The sequence below is a fragment of the Phaethon aethereus genome (genome assembly GCF_964289735.1).
Source record: "Phaethon aethereus genome assembly, chromosome: 7".
In the NCBI taxonomy this organism is placed as follows: domain Eukaryota; kingdom Metazoa; phylum Chordata; class Aves; order Phaethontiformes; family Phaethontidae; genus Phaethon; species Phaethon aethereus.
In genome coordinates, this window is record NC_138583.1 from 41,763,245 (window position 1) to 41,783,140 (window position 19,896).

General features: G+C 37.3%; 1 protein-coding gene across 1 annotated transcript in view; it reads right to left on the reverse strand.

Moving 5' to 3' along the window:
* Positions 1-498: 498 nt before the first annotated feature.
* CFAP46 (cilia and flagella associated protein 46) overlaps positions 499-19,896 on the reverse strand; it is a gene marked incomplete at both ends in the record, with an annotated part of 92,428 nt that continues 73,030 nt past the window's right edge. Inside the window, 12 exons of the mRNA XM_082002334.1 lie at positions 499-635; positions 1,961-2,097; positions 3,487-3,568; positions 6,127-6,239; positions 7,441-7,543; positions 9,327-9,392; positions 11,937-12,101; positions 13,176-13,258; positions 14,132-14,253; positions 15,531-15,682; positions 16,112-16,191; positions 16,887-16,984. Coding sequence (XP_081858460.1) covers positions 499-635; positions 1,961-2,097; positions 3,487-3,568; positions 6,127-6,239; positions 7,441-7,543; positions 9,327-9,392; positions 11,937-12,101; positions 13,176-13,258; positions 14,132-14,253; positions 15,531-15,682; positions 16,112-16,191; positions 16,887-16,984 — 1,338 coding nt within the window. The remainder of the gene's footprint in view (positions 636-1,960; positions 2,098-3,486; positions 3,569-6,126; positions 6,240-7,440; positions 7,544-9,326; positions 9,393-11,936; positions 12,102-13,175; positions 13,259-14,131; positions 14,254-15,530; positions 15,683-16,111; positions 16,192-16,886; positions 16,985-19,896) is intronic.

Genomic DNA, 19,896 nt, shown 5'->3' on the forward strand with positions numbered 1-19,896 from the left:
CTACTGCTATATAAAAAGTTAAAAACCAATTCACTCAGAATAAGGTGACTTGGTAAATTTTTCAGCTATGTTCCTGATAAATCTTCCATGTAAGAATACAACACATCAAGGAAAAGTTTTTCTATACAGAGTTACTGACAATGATAATTCCAATTCCACTCATGCATCAATGCCCAAAAATACTAGTCTAATTTCCTTTAAGATGTGTGGGTACTGACCAAATTCTTTTAAAGGATTCATTTAGTTCAGAAAACCTTAGAGTACTAAGTGAAATCTCTAAAATAAATGTTATTTGATATATTCCTGACACTTATTCAAATATCAAACTGTTTATATCTGAAACAGAAATCAGTCTATTAGGAAAAGGTGCATTTTCTTAAGGTCACCTCCCCTTAGGCCATATGGAAATAACTATCTATCATCTGCCACATCTTTAAATGCAAAGTGTGCCCTATGCATAGTGTAGTGGTATTCCTAGTTTGAAAAGTCTGACACAAATTACATAATAATTATGTTGGGTAAACCGTATAGCACACAATTAAAAAACGATGGATGAGTTGCAGGAAGATTTGAGGAAGTGTGAATCATCTGTTCTTCTGCTTTGTCTCTAGGTGAACTGTGAGAATCCACTTCCACTATAAAAATATTTTTAAAATGTTATTATTTCTGAATATGACTGAATATAAGAATGCTGTAAGTGCAGTAATTTATCACGTCTTTGATTAATATTTGTGGTTCTTTTACATTCTTTTTATAATATTAATAACTACCTCTATCTCTAAGAAGCATTTTCTGAAAAACCAGAAGACTAGGCAATGTTTCTGATCTGATCTCTCTTTTCAATTCTATGACAGTGTAAGTTATAGTTTATTTTATTTACCCTTGTTTTAAGAACTAAGTCCCATACAATGAAAAATGTATATATAATTTTATAAACAGTATATTAAAAGTTGTTTAACTCAAAAATCCTCCCCTCTCCAACAAGATGCCGGGTGGAATTTCATATGTATAGTGTGCCCTTTAAAATGCAGACTGTCCAATCACTGGACGTTCAACTTAACTTTTTGCAGTCTATAATGATTTATATTGTTCACGTCACACCACTTCATTTTATAACAGTTCAGTGGAGCATAAATTTTAACTTTTGGTCAGCTATGACAAAGTCTCCCTCAAAATTTTATGTATGTAAATACAGCTGCTCCAATTATAATACTGTATCAGTGGTCTTCCCACTCTCAACTCTTCTAAGAGGTGTCACAGAAATTTGCCATAGCTCATTTGAAAGATTTCACTTATACCTGTGAAATCCTCATAGGTCTACCAGGTTCTAATTAATATGCATTGCCAGTCTTTTGTAGTAAACTTTTTAATTCTTACTTTTAATGGAAACCCTTTCCCTGTGAATCTTACTCTTTTGAAGAATATGGACTGTCTGCCCAGTTGTTCTACCAGTGGTCAACAAATCTGGAAAGAAAAGTTATTTTCTGTGAGTTTTTAATGGAAGTTTTGAAAAACAAAAAAGTATCAACCATACAGCCTGGTGTCTTCACATTTAAAACTTACTGACAAAGGATACCTTTGTAGATTTAGTTTTGTATCTCTAAAGATGTGAGTTATCTCCAGCTTTTGTTTCCCCCATAGTTTATGTAACTACAGATTGCTAAGTCCTAGGGCACTGCTCCTCACCACAGAAATCCAATTCTTACCATATGACCAAACAACCCCCCCCCAAACCGATTTAAGTAGGTTGTTTTTCTGTTTGAAAGACGAACCTGTGAACAACACGGTGGCACCTGCATGCAGTTTACCTCCTATGGAAACTCAAGGCAAGATTTGGTGAGGAGCAAAGAAAAAGGAGAGATGGGAGACAAATAGAAACACACACTCTGTGAGCGCATGCATACAAATGTCTGAAGTAATGCACATGCAAACGAAGATGAAGACGAATACAAATACGTACTCTTGGACAAAAGTTCTAGCCTTTCCGCATTCTCTTGCAAGGTAGTGTACCACTGGTTGGCTATTATAGAACGAACACCAGTAAGGCTTAGTAGCATTGCTGTCTCTGTTGGTCTCTCTATAGCAATACATAGACAGCTAAAGAAAACCAAAAGTATGAGATCAACAAACTAAAAATGTACATAATAGATCAAAAAACACATACTTCTTAATAGAAGGGGAAAGGGAATGCCAGACTGCATTTTCTTCTATGCTCAGCATGAAGTGTTTTCTAACATTCGACAGCACCTTAAATTTAATACAAGGAGTTTAGGAAGCTTTCTCTCTGCATCTTTTCATGATGCAATTTTACCATGTGGATTGTTCTCTGTCATATTATTGTTCTGGGCATCTCAGGAAATGTGAAAGGAGGAGTAACACACTAACTTGTACAGAATACTGCAGAATACCCTTTATAAGATAGTAAAAATGTTGGGAATCAAGTGAAAAGGATTTTTTAGTTCTGCTTAAGCTGCTAAAGGGAAACATAAAATACTGCATGAACTGAAAGCTTGCTCTTTGTCGTAAGTGTGGCAGTATTTTGGAGGCTTGTTGCAGCATTTGAACACCCTGTCGGTAACAAAATGTTTCCTGATGTCCAGTTTGAACCTCTCCTGACGCAGCTTTGAACCATTCCCACGTGTCCTGTCCCTGGATCCCAGGGAGAAGAGCTCAGCACCTCCCTCTCCACAACCCCTCCTCAGGAAGCTGCAGAGAGCATATGAGGTCGCCCCTCAGCCTCCTTCTCTCCAGACTAGACAAACCCAGAGTCCTCTGCTGCTCCTCAGAGGACATGCCTCCCAGCCCTACTATCAGTTTTTTGACCTCCTCTGGATGCACCCAAGTACCTTCACATCCTTTTTACATTGAGGGGCCCAGCACTGCACACAGTATGCCCGGTGAGGCCGCACCAACGACAAATACGTCGGGATAATCACCTCTTCTGACCGGCTGGTTGTGCTGTGCTCGATGCACCCAGGATGTGGTTTGCTCTCCTGGCTGCCAGGGCACGCTGCTGGCTCCTGCTGAGCCCGCGGCCGACCAGCACCCCCAGATCCCTTTCTGCAGGGCTGCTCTCCAGCCATCTCTCTCCAATTTATACTTGTGCCCAGTGTTACTCTGCCCCCGGTGCAGAAGCCAGCATTTGTTCACATTAAATTTCATGCCATTGATGATTGCCCAGTGCTCCAGTCTATCCAGATCCCTTTGCAAGGCCTCTTGTCCCTCGAGAGTAGAATTGGGTTATCTGAAAATTTGGCATGGTCTAAATAACTCATGAATAACATTAGGACACTAAAATTATTCTTGCTTTTAATACCTTAAAAGTTATTTGTCACAGCTAACTTCCAGGATAACTTCTCCCTTAGGTGGTGCTATAAGCCCTTCTACTTGCAGAAGTAAATGAGAATATTTATAACTCTTTTAAATTGGCTTTGAAATAAAAATAATCTGCCTTATTGTGGACTTTACCAAAATAAACTATCCTACCTTTTGTGGCTATCAGAGTCCATAATTCTTTGATAACTTTGCTTTGATCGCGCCAGATCTAGAAGTATCATCAAATGGCATCCTGAAAAAAATATGTTACAGCAATGGTATTTGCACTAATAATAAAGTGCAACATAATAAATATAAATGACTTTCTTGAACACGGTCTAAACGACTAATATAAAATTTGCATATTTCAGCCAAAATTGTCAAGTATTAAGAACACTAATAAAGACATCTTAACGTTATTTGATGTAACTTTGCTACACTTTTCCACAGTGTTCTGCAGGTTTTTTCCCTGTGCCACTTTAGTATTACTAATAATGAAGTCCACATACCATCTTATTACAAGCTAATGACCTGTATGACTCCATTCTGTAGTTATAAACTCTTGTAAGATGGAGTATGGAAATGTTATCTACGGCAGCTCCTCTCCACAAGTTAGGCCCAAACTACATCTCAAACATTCCTTGTTTTCCTTAAAGGCCCTCAGTGAAATAACTTAGAATACTCTTAAAATTAAAAAGCTTTCCCTACTGTTTGGTTTGCAGCTTAAACCTGTTACTTATTCTCCTAACCCAAGCAGATGAGAAGTAAATTACTTTCTGCTTGGAAAGTCTTTCACATACTTGAGAACAGATGTATCATGTATCCCCTCAATATTTCAATCTTTCCTCCTAAAGTATGTTTTATATGCATATTTACGTAGGAACGCACATACTTTTTCATTAATAAAACTATGCACACAAATCTGTGGTATAGCCTTCTAACCACTTGTAATGTTCTCCATCGATAACTTATTCTGTTTGGTCAATATTATTTTCCAGCTGAGACCTTTGCAAAACTAAGTAGAGTGGGGAATTATTGCATATATCTTGCAAAGGACACTACTGTGAAGTTATCCCTATACAGAGCTTATTTTTTTTTCCCCTAGCAAGTTGTTTAATTTGTGATCCACCTCTTGACTCTATTCTGTAATTCTGCCCCTTAAGCAGTCATTCCCTAACTTATTAATTTAACTAATTATTTGTGCTTAAGCATAACACCTCCCTCTAGCCTTTGCCAAATTACCCACTGCTAATTACCCCATAAAGCAAGGTTAATTTGCATTCAAATCCTGCATTGCAGGAGTTGCTGAACCAAGCATCTCATTCTCTTTCTCAACCTGGTCTCATACTCAGATGCAGCAATGATAGATCTTATTTTATCATGTAGATCACCAACAACAATAGTTAATAATATTGGGTCCAGGTTGTAGCCCTCAGAAACCTCAGACACAGTTCATAGTTAGAAGTACTTTTAACATGAAGATTGGGTTTACAATAGATTCAAACTCAGTCTGCAAGACAGCAGTAATTTTACCAGCTAACAATAAAAGTTGTGTAGGTGATCAGAAAATAGAACAATCCTATGAGGACTAAAATCAATACATTTGAAATTAGTTTATTCTCCATTAAAGGAAATAAGATGCACTGGAGAATTAATCCAAACATATATTAAGACCAGGACACAGGGTGAGGGTTAACAAGGTGCTCAGGAACTTTCCAAAAGTTGGCAGACCTGTAAATATCTGGCCTACAGACATCTGAAACCTCATTTCAAGAGTGACCAACGTATATAGGAAGACGTATTTTCTTGATTTCCAGTAATATAGTACACATATATTTACACATACATGTTTAAATCACTGTATTGCAATAAATTAAATTAAATTCCCCAAGTTGAGTCTGTTTTGCCTGTGACGGTAACTGCTGAATGATCTCTCCCTGCCCTTACCTCCACCCACGTGCCTTTCCTATTTCCTCTCCCCTGTCCCACTGAAGAAGGGGATGCCAGAGCGGCATTGGTGGGCACCTGGTGTCCAGCCAGGCTCAACCCACCACAATCACTTCGATAATCAACGCTTCCTGAAGAAGCTTCCTGTTACTTGCAGGGCTTCACAACCTGATGTGTACTGTCCTCGACTTTGTATCTCAACACAATACAGATAGAAGCTAGCAATTCAGATACCTTGACAAATTCAGCACTACTCCAAGGTTGAGCTTCTTGCAGATGTGCAAGGGAAATAGGAGGAGAAAGGAAGATTGTGAATCTGAAAAACCAGTCCTGAATCTAAGCCTTATGCTACAACACCAGAAAGACTAATTGTGAAGAAGCAGAGATAAAAATATCTTCTGAGAGTCTGGTGCTCCATATATACCAGAGTAATCATTCAGCATGAACCCAGTCTCGACAGGCAATTCTGCTTTGCCCAAGTGGAGACAGAAATTTTGGAGAAGTGGTACTGCAGAGGTTGGTCTTAACAATAAAAAATACTTTGCTACCAAATACTAAATTCCATAGAAAGGGAGAGGAGTTACTGGGAAAACTATCAGATGATGACTCAGTTTTTGGAACTTAAGAAATTCCAACATTTGGAAGTGGAGAAGGATTAAATTTATTTGTGAGGAATAACAATAAATCTGTGTAACAGAATAAAATGCACATAATGCAAAGTTTTTCCAGTTAAAACCCTGGATCTTGACAAAGGTCCTCAACTGCTAAAATCAGTACTGTGATAATGACGCAGTATGGAATAAACACAACTGGGAACAAAAGGTGGTGCAAGTAAAAAAACATTTTTCAGTTTGCTTATCTCACTTGGGATGTTCATAGCAACCAGTCTGTTGAGTAAAATATGAGACATGAATCTCTCCATCCCATAGAACAGAAATGCACTGCAGTTTGTCAGCAGCTGCTCCCATTCAGCTTGGCTGAAAGGAAGGAAGGAAGGAAGTTACTTTTGTGTTACTATATTACATGAATATTTTTCAGAAATGATCCACAGCAAACACTTCAGTATTATTTACTCCAGAAATATTTATACGAAAAGTCAGCTTGCAAAGCAAAGAGACAAACAAGACTGCAGAATCCTATGGAAAGTGTAATAACTCACATGGACTATTAATAATAATTATTTTAATACAGAGGTATACTTAGTTTAGTAACACCTCATAGTAAACAAGAGGCATAGTGGATTTTTAGATAAATACCAGACTCTCCTGAAAAAAAAAAAAAAAATCATTGATGCATGCATCGTACAGCTTTGAAATAATAGTATTTAGTCTAACATTCAATGGGAGTATTCATGTACGCACTCATCAGGATATGAAGAAATAAGGTTTTGAAAAGAGATGCGAATAATCAGCCTAGCTGGCAGCAACACTATACCAGGTAACAATCTTTGTAATTGTTATGAAGAAACACTAGAGTACCTACGCAGTGATTTTACCTACGTGGAGAAAATTTCAAAGGACTGATTAAAATAGCAGTTATAAAGGAAGGTCTAGCGATGACTGTATTGACTCAGTCATAGGATTTGTCACTGCTTGACCTCTCGAGATCCCTTTTATCCCTCTATTTCTATGATCTTGAAAGTAAAGTACTTCTATAAAGAATGAAGTGTGTTTATGAATAAACTCCATAAAATGGTAGTAGTTTCACAATCAGATGTTTGAAGTTGTAAACTGTGAGATGTACCTTCACTACTCTGTTTCCGAAATCTGTGCTCCAGTCTTAACAGCTGGCTCAATGAGCATGGAGGTGCTACATTTTTTAACACTTGGATTTAAAAACAGTTATGAACAAAGCCAGAAATTACATTTATGCTCATATATACTTATAATATTCAGCCAAGATTGCACCGGTAGATTTTTTTTTCAAAATTGGATTATCTACACATAGAGCAACTTTGATGCAACCAATCTGGTTAAATCACTTTGTGGCACTGTATTTCAGATCCCTAAAATATTCTGTCTACAAATCTAAAAATGTGTTTGAAACAAAGACATGGTTAGCTATGTGTTTACAAGCTCAGCAAAATGTGACTATTTTATGACTGAAGCCTCTGGAAACAGGCACGATTTTAAAAAAGAAACATGGACAAAACATGAAAGCAGGTAGCATACTACAAACCTTGGAACACGTATGTTGCCAATAACTCCTTGCCATTGCAGTGTAAATAGGTCATGGTATTTTTCTAGGATTTCCTTTATTTTTTGTGAAGGACTTAAAGCTTCTGTAACAATAGAATTTCATCGCTATGAGTTTAACATGCTACAAAGGACGCTGGGCAATTTTAATTTCAATAATTTTAAAATTACAATATAGTATTCAGGGTTTTTTAGGCCATCATTAGATCTTAAGTTTTTTGAAACCTGTCTGGCTTTTAAAACTGTAGCAATTGTGCCATTTTCCAAGTAAAATTGTTTGTAATTCCCCTTTGAAAAATATATTTTATAACTGACAAGGATTACTTGGTAGACAGGTTAATGACTTTAAAAGCTTAAGGAAAAAATTCTATACACCCTGAGAAAAGTGTAGAGTTGAAAACACCAACATACAGTTCTGTTCCAGAGGCTCAGAGAAGACTTAAGGAGATGGGGAGAGTAAATGAGTTTCCAGAGCCCTGACTGCAGAAAGCAAGACTCCAAACCCAGCTCTGCTGTCCAAGGACATTGCATATTTAATGATAATTCATTTTCTCTTTTTTTACTACATTTTCATACCACTGTAAATTAAAGATACACTCTAAAGCCAGTTATTGAGCACATGGTAAACAGTGTTTTATTTTGATCTGCTGTGAAGGAAAAACTGCAAACACATGGAGACATTCTCTATTATGCTACTGATTGTTCAGTAGCTCCTTTTGCATTGAGTTTAATAGCTATCTCAATTAAAAACCTCAATTAAATTAATTTTTGGCATTTGATATACATTGTGAGTTTGTTAACGAACGTGAATCAGTTACACTATTGCACACACTGGGGGAAAAAGTGAGGTAAGATTATATTCTTAAAGTTTGTGTCAGACTGAATTAATGTGTCTCGAGGAGGGCAGCAAAGCTGATAGCAGGGCTGGGAGGCATGTCCTCTGAGGAGCAGCAGAGGACCCTGGGTTTGTCTAGTCTGGAGAGAAGGAGGCTGAGGGGTGACCTCATATGCTCTCTGCAGCTTCCTGAGGAGGGGTCATGGAGAGGGAGGTGCTGAGCTCTTCTCCCTGGGATCCAGGGACAGGACGTGTGGGAATCGTTCAAAGTTGCATCAGGGGACGTTCAGACTGGACATTAGGAAATATTTTGTTACTGAAATAAATCTTTTCTATTCTATTCTAATACAATTGAAGCCTACTGCCTTGATAAATATATTCCAAAAGGAAATAACAACCCTCTCAAACACCCTTATAGGACTGTTTGTGTCTATCATAGTGCCCTTCACCTTTCAAAGGACAGCAAAAACTTTACACATTACACATTCTTTACTTGTCGTCTTTAGCTTGAGAATTGCTGCATAGGTGTGGTGAGTCCGATTGTTCCTGTCCCAGGCAGACCCACTCAGCACCATTTGTTCCAAGCCCATTCATGGCTTTCAAGCAAATTTCTTGTATAGCAAAGAAGATCCCACAAAGCATCATATCCTTTTAATTAACCTATAACCTTCCCTGTACTTGTATCTTAATGGCATATATTTGAAAAATTAAAAATGCTATAACAAGTTCTTAAAAGTAAGCATGGGTTTTTAACTGGATTACATAGTAAGAAAGATTACTCAAGTAATTATTTGCTTGGCAATATTAGGTCAATATTTAGTGGTACGAAAGAAATTATAAGACAATCTAATTTCTTTCCTGAACCTGAAACAGGTTATATTTTTTTACTGATGCACCATTTGAGGTGAGGATTGTTCTGATGAAAAGCTAAGCTTTTTTGGCAACATCTTGATGTCATAACTTAATTTTCTGTTATAAAAATGTCTAAATTCCATGTGCAGTTTGTGAAGAAAATATTATTTAACTTATATTACCTGCTTCTCTTCCTTCATTATAGGGGTCCACAATATCTGATAAACAGTTAAGTGTAAACTTAATGCCTCGTAAACAACAAAAAAATGAAAGTTTAACTGATACATTTAGACAATAGTTTGTGAAAGGATACATTTAAAATTATGAGTATCAACAGCCAAGCAATTAGAGGGTAAATTATGATTAATTGGTGCCTACAATTAAAAAGAATACATGTTCTATTACATGGAGAAATCTCAATCAAATATTAACATTATTGCATTCTTTGTGTCAAACAACTAACAAAAAGATTTCCTAAAGTTTTGACAGTAGGATTAAAAGCAGCATGATACTCAATTGTCAATGGAAATTAAAAGCATAAGCTATTCTGCATTATCTACAATGCATATACACACATTACATATATATACATGTGTGCGCACCTATATAGATATGTATGCATACATACATATATATTTATAAAAATATATGCATACACTATATAAAACATACTATATTGTTGGGAGAAGTATTTTAGTAACTTTAAGCAGCTCCCTTGGTGAGTCATTAAACATTCACATTCACACAGAAAGTAAGAAAATTTTCAAAGAAACAACTCTGTCACTATTGCAAAATCAACAACAAGCAAAATTCTACGGACTTGTGTGAAATTTATTCCACTTCATAATTCTAGCATACGCAATGAGCTTCTATGCTAGCCACTTGTAGTTCTTTAACTTTTTACACAAAAAGAAGGGCTACTCCTATTGAGTTTGTTTAAAAAATGTGGAAAGTTCACCATTTTGACATTCTTTTTCTGATGAGTTTCTGGTTTTGTTTCTTTAGACATTTCAACATCTGTTTTAACTTCAGTCTCTGTGGAATTGAAAAGAACAGATTTTTTTTAAGATATAGACAGTTTTAGAAAAAGCAGCTTTCTTGAAGGACTACTTATATTTGTTATAATGTAGTAATAATAACAGATTAAGCTAGAAAAAATAAAATTAATTTCACATTACAGCAAGGCAGGGACATTCCCCAAACCCTCTTGCCTAAAAATAATGGCTTGAAAATAGAAAACAGGCAAGAGGTGTGACCCCTTAGACATGCAAATGTTTCATTACATTGCAGATTTAGGACAGAGTTGAACAGTGATTACCAAAGCACTTTCTAAGCCTACTGCCATATCTATTCATTGTTGATGTTACTGGAATAACTGAAGCTTCTGTGAGACACACAGACATAGAAAGAAAAAATAAAGTTTCATATTTGAATCTAATTTTTTTATTTCTTTAAGGAATTTTTTAAAAAGCACAGAAAACTGACTTATATGTCTCCCTGTATATATGACTATGACCCAAAGTACATCTCTCAGCCTGTTGTCACTGGCGTACACTGCAAGTTGCTGGAAGTGTGAGATATGCACGTTTTCTTATACAGCTAGTGTTTCTCTCCTCATTCAGTGGCTACTTTTGCAACTGCATGAACAGAGACTTTTCAACTATGCTTCCTCTCATTTATCTGCTTCTAAAATTATGCAACCATAAGAAGTTTCACTTTAAAAAAGGGAAAAACAGAAATGGAAAAACCCCCCACATGTTCTAAAATGCCTATTTCTAACAGACCTGTAACAGTATATGAATGTGCATGTAGACTAAAAATATTCTAATCTCAGATTATTCACAATTCTTTCCCTTTAGAAGGGAGGGGTGAAATGGAAAAACAGAAGACAGGTTATACTGAAGGTGCTAAATATTACAGATATGAACACAATACAAGAATCTCTCTGGAACAAAACACTTCCATAGTACAGAGAGGTTTTTCTAAACTTAGCCTATTTTTTATCTTATGCCCACTAGTTTTAATAATTTGAGTTAATATGTATTTTTATCTATGTATGAACAAAATGTGACTTCAAATTTTTAACTTCAGTAATAGAAGGTATACAAAAAACTGCATTTATTACCCACTTTTACAATAAATAAGAAATTATTTTTAAGATGCCATACGGACAAGTTTACCAACTGTCCAACTACCTCACTTAACAAACTCATTTCACTGAAGAGTTTATACAGGGTGCAAGTGCCTGCAGCAATGAAAGAAGTCCATAAAGCCTGTGAGATCTGATTTTGCTCATGCTCATAGCACAAGAATCGCTGGACTGACCTGAGCCCTTAATGTAATCTTAGCTACACAGAGTAGAAGTAGCTCAGTGATTAAAAGTTTATTATATTTGATAATTTGAGCAAAGTCTGACACTAATGTTAAAGAAAATTAACAGAGTCTAAATTCTTATTTCATTTTTTTCAGTGCAGCTGAGGAGAGTTTTAAAGAGTTTAAGACCATACTTGTATAACTGTATAACTTGTATAGCCATTTTAGACTCCAATGAGTTTTATATGATTTTTTAATATGTAGAGGTTATTTTAAATTAGCTAGCACTGCAACTATAATCAGCCTGTACGTTACTGAAAAAAGTCTACTGTACTATCTATTTCATCTAAAATACTGGAAACCTATTGTATGTGGCAGTCTTCCAGTAAAATATAATACACCATTGATATTATTTAAATTTTAAGTATCTTGTTCGCGGCATCGTTATGCTAATACAAGGAATGTTTATCTAGTAGTACCTGTTTCAGCCTGATGTACTCGATTGTAGAGAATCTGGAGAGAAAAATCTCTGGATACAGAACTTATTCCTTCCTCTCTAAAGATACTCAGAGCTTCCAAAGGCAATTCCATAAATAATGTATCTACTAGTAATACCACACACAATCCTAAATCCAGAGGTGTACCTGAAGAAATGTGACATGATTGAGTTTTAGTAGTTCTCAGTATGTATATAAATAATTGAAGTTAGATGTAAAAACCTAAATTTCCTCTATTGTATGTACTTGAACTCCATTTTACTGTGGATTAAGTGCAGTATGCAAAAATATTTTGATATCATTACTCCTAAGATGTTGTCAAATTTCTATGCATTGCACTTGTGAGCACTGATTCTCCAGAGAGAAAAATAATCAACCATCTCTGACCAAAGCCCAAGTGTATGCAATGTATTCAAGACAATTATGTTTGGAAATGCAAAATTGCCTTAGCAGTGTTTGGATAAACAGTACAGAGTTTTAAAGGAGCTCTTATCCAATACTAACTGTGTCTTTCTGTAGGAAACTTTTTGTTCCTGTTAATTAGAAAAGAAGTACTGAATATCATTATTACAACATTTTCCTATTCTACAGAGAAACAGCAAATACATGGAAGACAAGTCATTCAGTCTTTGCAGAATGACAGCAGCAGTCAGCTGCCAGATTGCAGAAACTCACTCTTGCAGGTAAAACCAAATGCAACTGTGTATCTTCTTTTAGTAATTTTTAATTGAGAAGCTTCACTGCTCCCCACCATAATGCAAAAAAAGTGAGTCATGGACTTGACTGCCTCTTCTCTCGGAATGTGTTTAAGGATATATTCCAGTGTTAGGCTTGCATTAAAGCAAACAACCTGTAAGAGTCCATAAAGTAAAAAGCAGGAAAAGACAAAACAAAGAGAGATCAACAGACTTAAGAAAGTTCTTTCTTTTGGCCTTTTTCCTGAAATGACTGGTTTGTAATAAAGCCATTTTATTTAGCTGTCTAAAACCTGTATAGTTTGGAAGACTGCAAATAGATGCAGAAGAATAGCTCCATCCAGCATATAAAAAATCTCTTTAGAAGTATACTCAAATACTTGACTTCATATAGAAAATAAACAGACAAAGCCATTGCTAAAGCCTTTTTCTTCTCCCTGGTTTCAAAAAAATTTGAAACTAAAATGACATGATTTTGATATCTGTACATACACACACACATTCATATACTCAAGAGAGTACATACCCCGCGTTCTACTGTGTTTGGTGTCCTTATCTTTCACTTTTATTTTTCCTGATTCAGCTGCTGAAACTGATTTGCTCTGTTCTCTGGGAAGAAGAATTACAGTGAAAATATTACCAACACTAACACATAGAATCACAGAATGGCTTGGGTTGGAAGGGACCTTAAAGATCATCTAGTTCCAATGCAGCCTTTCAGTACTTAAGTACTTCAGGGCTTATAAGAAAGATGGGGACAGACTTCTTAGCAGGGCCTGTAGTGACAGGACAAGGGGTGATGGTTTTAAACTAAACGAGGGTAGGTTTAGACTAGATATAAGGAAGAAATTTTTCACAATGAGAGTGGTGAAACTCTGGCCCAGGTTGCCCAGAGAGGTGGTAGATGCCTCATCCCTGGAAATATCCCAGGTCAGGTTGGACAGGGCTCTGAGCAACCTGCTCTAGTTGAAGATGTCCCTGCTCACGGCAGGGGGTTAGACTGGATGACCTTAAAAAGTCCCTTCCAACCCAAAGATTCTATGATTGTCTGTCACTAGATCAACCCCTCTGCCATGGGCAGGGACACCTTCCACTAGAAGAACTACAACTTACATAAGTATGTAAGTAAAAGTTTTCACAGGAAACACAAAGACAAAACTGCTTCAATCTCAGTGAACTTTTACACAAAGGATGCACTCCCTTTGGAGTTCCTGTCCTTTGGAAATTCCATCCTTAACTAGTTAAATTATAATGTTTCATCCTGAACTCAATATTGTATAACAAGCTGGAGGACAGCGCTTGTTATAGTCTATCATATGGTTCACTCTTCTTAGTCTTGCCTACCCTGCATATACTGTCTTTCAAGATTTAAGAAGTGCATTCAACAGGGTCTGTTCTTGCTAAAACCATCCCCGTATTTGTAGGACTTGAGTCACCATTCTATTTTCACAAATTATGGTAAAACAAGTCTAAATGTCTTACCTGATATCAGAAAAAGCAAACTGTGACAGTACTGGTTTCAGATATTCTTCCATAATTTCTAGTATTTCAGAGAAATCTGATGTCAAATCATGTCCATTATCATCTATTTTCTCTGTTGGAGTCTATCACATGCATTGCAACAAAAAACAGAATACTTACAAAATGCTATTTAAAAAGGATGGAGGGTGTATTATGTTAGAGGCTAAATCAAATAATTTGAAACATCATAAAATGGAAAATATAAATAATCAGTTTCAAAACTACTTTACTTCAGAACATGACTCCTATCAGCATTTTGCAAAATAGTCTAACATAGGAATCAGTACAAGATGTCAGTATTTATTATTTAAGCAATTAATATACTTCTGCAATTTCAACGGGGAACAGCAGGGAAGTCCAGCAGAAAGAAAAGATAATGTGGTGCTCAAGTAATGGGAAGAAATTGTGAAACGACAACTTTGAGCAGTAAACAGAAACTGCAAGATGAACGTTTAGAAAGAAGCAGCAGATGAAATTGTACGGAGAGATCAGTGGTGCCAATTTAGGAAAAAAATAAACAGAATGAAGAAAATAGGTAAGGAGAGAATAGAATCATGTAGGAGAAGATGACACTAAAAACTGAAGCTCATAAAAGTCAATATAGATGCTAGGATGTAGACTTTCTTGTGTAGAAAACCTTCTGTCACCTTGCAGTTTAAAAGCTTATGTGAAGGTCACAGGCATTTCCAGTGTACCTTTATGCTACACAACTTGTGTTCAGTGGTTGTGAAAAACAATGTCCTTATAGAACTGAGTCTTCTTGCAGGTTTTTATCATTTAGAATTTAAGAGTGGTCATAGCTACAAACTTGGAATTCCAGTAAGTTGTGTCCTTGAAGCAAAATTTTATGACTAACAGACTTGGATCAACGGCATCCAAATGAACAGCTATAGTGCAAAAGATATTGTGTGCCCTAGAAAGGAACCTTTCTGTGTTGGAAATCAGTAATAAATCTCTGGCTAAGATAGTTTTATTTTGATTAAAGGGTTGAGATCTATGATCTCATTTTTTTTTTCTTGCAACAGCTGGGGCTTTCATATGATATGAAAGGCAATGTGTATTTGCAAATGCAAATCTCAGAGATACAGCACGTTTTCAAGTAAATTGATCTCAATTGCATCAATTTTTAATTCTGACAAACTACTAAACATTTCAAAGCTGCTGAATGACACTGAAAACAGTAACAGAATAACACAGGAAGATTAAATTTTGAAGCAGAGTACACAGCATTTAGCAACTGTGAAGACTAGGGATGTTACACTTGGAATAAACTGAAAACTCTGCATGAAGAGTGTTTATGATAGTTTTTTAGTACATGTTTTTCATCCTCTTTTAAATATAAGGTAATCAAATATATTACCACATTTGTTTTGGAGACACACTCTTGCAAGTTTTGAATGACAGTCTGTTTAAGATGACTCTTCATCTTTTGCTGCTTGTAAAGATGCACTTTTTCCAACAAAATACAAAATGTATCAGGATTCACAGGAAATCGAGAAAATTTAGCTTGCACTATTAAAAGGAGGATAATACCATCTTAGGACTTTTTGAGACATCATATTTGCACTTGAAGAAAAGATTGTATAGAGACCATCAGTTTCTAAATCCACGGTATTCTTTGAAAAAGAAGTAACTGTGTACATTTATTCAGCACAAAATATATACAGAAATGTACAAGGAAAAAGATCTCTCCAATTATTTATCTATAACAACTTTAGCCTTCAAATATAAACAAAAATTCTGTAAATTGTGACTAGATACATTATATCTGATAATGAAACACATTATTATTTAGGTATTTACTTTCCTCTGGTATTAGTAAGAGTTACAATTATTTTTTAAATTATTTTAAAATTTTACTGACTGCAACAGTGAAAGATATGAGCCTTCTCATAACATCAGTGCAATGATTTTTATCTCTTACATTTAAGAGGCACTTACCCATTGGCTGAGTGGGTTTTCCTTTTTGCTGTGTAGTACTTACTTTTGGCATCTCAATCAATGAACTGTACAAATTTGATCTATGGAAAGCAGAAAACTGCTGAGTAGATTATTTGATTGTTCAGCCTTATTTATATGAAGCAAATTTATTAGATAAGTAATTATTACCCTCTAATTTAATGTGCTTACAAATACTCTCAAGATGCACTATTTAGTCCCACCTTGGGGTGCAAAAACCTGCAAAATCTAAGTGGAACAAACTGAGAGCTGTAAGAAAAGTTCTTTCATTGCTATATATCCAATAAGGTAGATTCTTATTTGTTCCATGACAATTGTTTAAGACTTTTCACAATTGGTGAAGGTACTCATAGTCAGTTGCTATAGCTCAATTTTTGAGTAGTCGCTAATTAGGCTGCAGTAATGAGATCATTTGTGGCTTTATAAAGCTAAATATGACTCCTCCTAACACTTCCAAGAGCATAAGCAATAAGAGCTGGAAACTATTAACGGAATTTAGAAGGATACCAAGAATGGCTGGAAACCATTCAAGTCAACTCTGGAGATTTAAGAGATAATTAGGGAAATCAAAAGTACAAAAAAGCTTTGAGTTGCAGGCAGTTTTATGTATATATTAATTTGTTCACTACCCTAAAATTCAAGTCCAGCAAAACTAGAAGTAAAAGGCAATAAACAATTGAAATAGTGTTTATTTAAAGGTTTAAAAAATGACATTTGTAACAAACAAATGCTAAACAAAAATGATGAAATTTTATACCTGTCTTCTGAATGCTGGAGAATAATTATGTAGAAATTAGATGGCAATACATCCATTATATTAAAATGTTCAATAGGAATACAGAGATTTCTCCATGCCTGTACAGTAATTCAAAAGTAAAATTATTTTCATATCTTTTATAAACACCAATCTCAGTTCTTTCATCAGAAAATGTATAATAATTCTAAGAAAGAAGGTCCTAATATTAAAAAAAGCCAAAAGAAACACTCAGCAGATGTGCCAGGACAGGAGTCTCCATCCAAACACCAGGAAACACTTTTTCACTGTGAGGATGATCGAGCACTGGCACAGGGTTGCCCAGGGAGGTTATGGAGTCTCCATCCTTGGAGATATCCAGAAGCCACCTGGATATGGTCCTGGGCACCTAGGTGGTCCTGCTTGAGCAGGGGGGTTGGACCAGAAGACCTTCAGAGGTCTGTTCTAATCTCAACCATTCTGTGATCGTGTGATTTTTGTGTAGTGCAGAAGAACTTATAAATATTATTTAAAACAAATTACAAATACTCTAACTTAATCCACTCTTCATAACATGACTTTTTTGGCCACTGCACTATCTGTGAAGTTAAAACACTACCGAATCCTAGCAGAATGTTAGCAAAGGAAGGGAGCAGGATGATAATTGTAACATTTATGTTTGTAAAAGTCCTTCACAATTTTGTTAAGAATAGACACCTCACCAAAAGGAACTGTATAAAATTATACTGGGTTTATGCGGCAAGGTTTTGGTAGCAGGGCGAGCTGCAGGGGTGGCTTCTGTGAGAAGACACCGGGAACTGCCCCCAGGTTGGACAGAGATGGTTTCAGCCGGCATCAAGACAGACCCACCGCTGGCCAAAGATGAGCCCATCAGCAATACTGGTGGCACCTCTGTGATAACATATTTAAGAGATGGTAAAAACACTGCACAGCAGATGGAAGAGAGGATTGAGAAAATGTGAGAGGAGCAGCCCTGCAGCCCCCAGCTCGGGGCAGGAGGGGCAGGAGGGCTCCAGGCGCCGGAGCAGAAGGTCCCTGGCAGCCCCCAGGGAAGCCCCCGGGGAGGCTGGCTGTGCCCCTGCGGCCATGGAGCTCCACGGGGGAGCAGATCTGCACCCGCACCTGGGGAGGGCCCCACACCGGAGCAGGAGGATGCCCGAAGGAGGCCGTGACCCCGTGGGCAGCCCGCGCTGGGGCTGGCTCCTGGCAGGGCCTGTGGCCCCGTGGGGAGAGAGAGGAGCCCCGGCTGGAGCAGGTTTGCTGGCAGGACCTGGGACCCCGCAGGGCCAGGCTGGAGCAGCCTGTTCCTGAAGGACGGCACCTGTGGGGGGACTCAGGCTGGAGCAGCCTGCTCCTGAAGGACGGCACCTGTGGGGGGACCCGAGCTGGAGCAGCCTGTTCCTGAAGGACGGCACCCGTGGGGGACCCGGGCTGGAGCAGCCTGTTCCTGAAGGATGGCACCCGTGGGGGGCCCAGGCTGGAGCAGTTCGTGAAGAACTGCAGCCCGTGGGAAGGACCCATGTTGGGGAAGTTCATGGAGGACTGTCTCCTGTGGGAGGGACCCCACGCAACCCCCATGCCCCATTTCCCCTGTGGTTCTTGAGTGGCAGGGGGAGGAGGTAAAAGAATGAGTGAAGCTGAGCCTGGGAAGAAGGGCAGGAAGATCTTTTTTAGTTCTGTTTCTATTTTTTATTATCCTACTTGATTACTAATTGGCAATAAATTAATTTCCCCAAGTCAAGTCTGTTTTGCCCATGACAGTAATGGGTGACTGAGAACCCTGTCCTTTCTTGACCCATCAGTTTTTCACCACATTTTCTCCCCCGTCCTGTTGAGGAGAGCAGTGATAGAGCAGCTTGGTGGGCACCTGGCAAGCAGCCAAGGTCAACCCACTACAAAAATATTGTACTAAAGAATATACAAACTCTTTCGACGAAATTACAACCAAAACCAACCAAAAACCTCCTAGTGATTAAACAGACTCCAAATGAAAAACTGGTCCTAATAACAAATGGACCATAAATGTTTTTTGAGGCTGCAGCCTTTAAGCATGTGTGTTTACATGTTTTTCAGATTGAAGTTTTATGTGTTTAAGCACACTGGATACACTCTGAGTATACCTGCATTAACAAGTAGTACAGATCATCAGGAGCAGAATATACTGTACACTCTTCCACTGATTTTTACTTCAGAGTACCTCTGGACTGGCCCCCTGGACTGAATGTCCACTCAATGGGGCTTGACCACATCAAAGAATCCAGTTCAGTTTTTGTCTGAGAGGAACCCAGCTCATACAGTCATTGTAACACAATGCAAATCACAGCACTGTAAGCAAGGACAACTGGGAGATTGGTTTTGAAAGTGCATTTCTAATCTGAACTAAAAATCTCATCTGAATTTTAAGAACCACTAATATAACCTCAGAGAGAACTAATTCAGGGACCACTTTGATTTCTTGCATCTCACACTGCCTGGAATCATGCAGTTCAAGAATGCAGCCACGAGCAGATGTTTTGACTGCCACCTTTCCTTTCCTGAGCTCCTGCAACAGGTACAGACATGGTGGGCGTTGATGAATGTTTTCAGCTAGGGAATCTGTTACCAGTCAGATAATTGCAGCAACTCAAAAACAGTGGCTTCTTAACAAAATATTATCCTCTTCCTTCTGCTAAGCAAGGTAATACAGCATATAAAGAGAAAAGCCAAAACAGTAGCCCACAAACATGTATTTTTCCTATCCTGTACTGTATCTCTGCTTGCCACATTTTGTAAATGCTTAAACCCTGCCAGCTACAGCTAATTCTTTGTATCTAACTTGCTGGCAGTTTTTAATTTCATTCATTTCTAACCTAGGGTCTTCCAGTCTTAGCTTTGGTATCCACTTTTAGGTCTCAGGCATTTGAAGAATACACAGTTCTCAGTCTGCTTAGACCAAAAGACAGAGTATTTATCTCCCAGGAAAGTTTATCCATGATTTGTTCCCAAAGTATGAATTACATGAATTACATTCTGC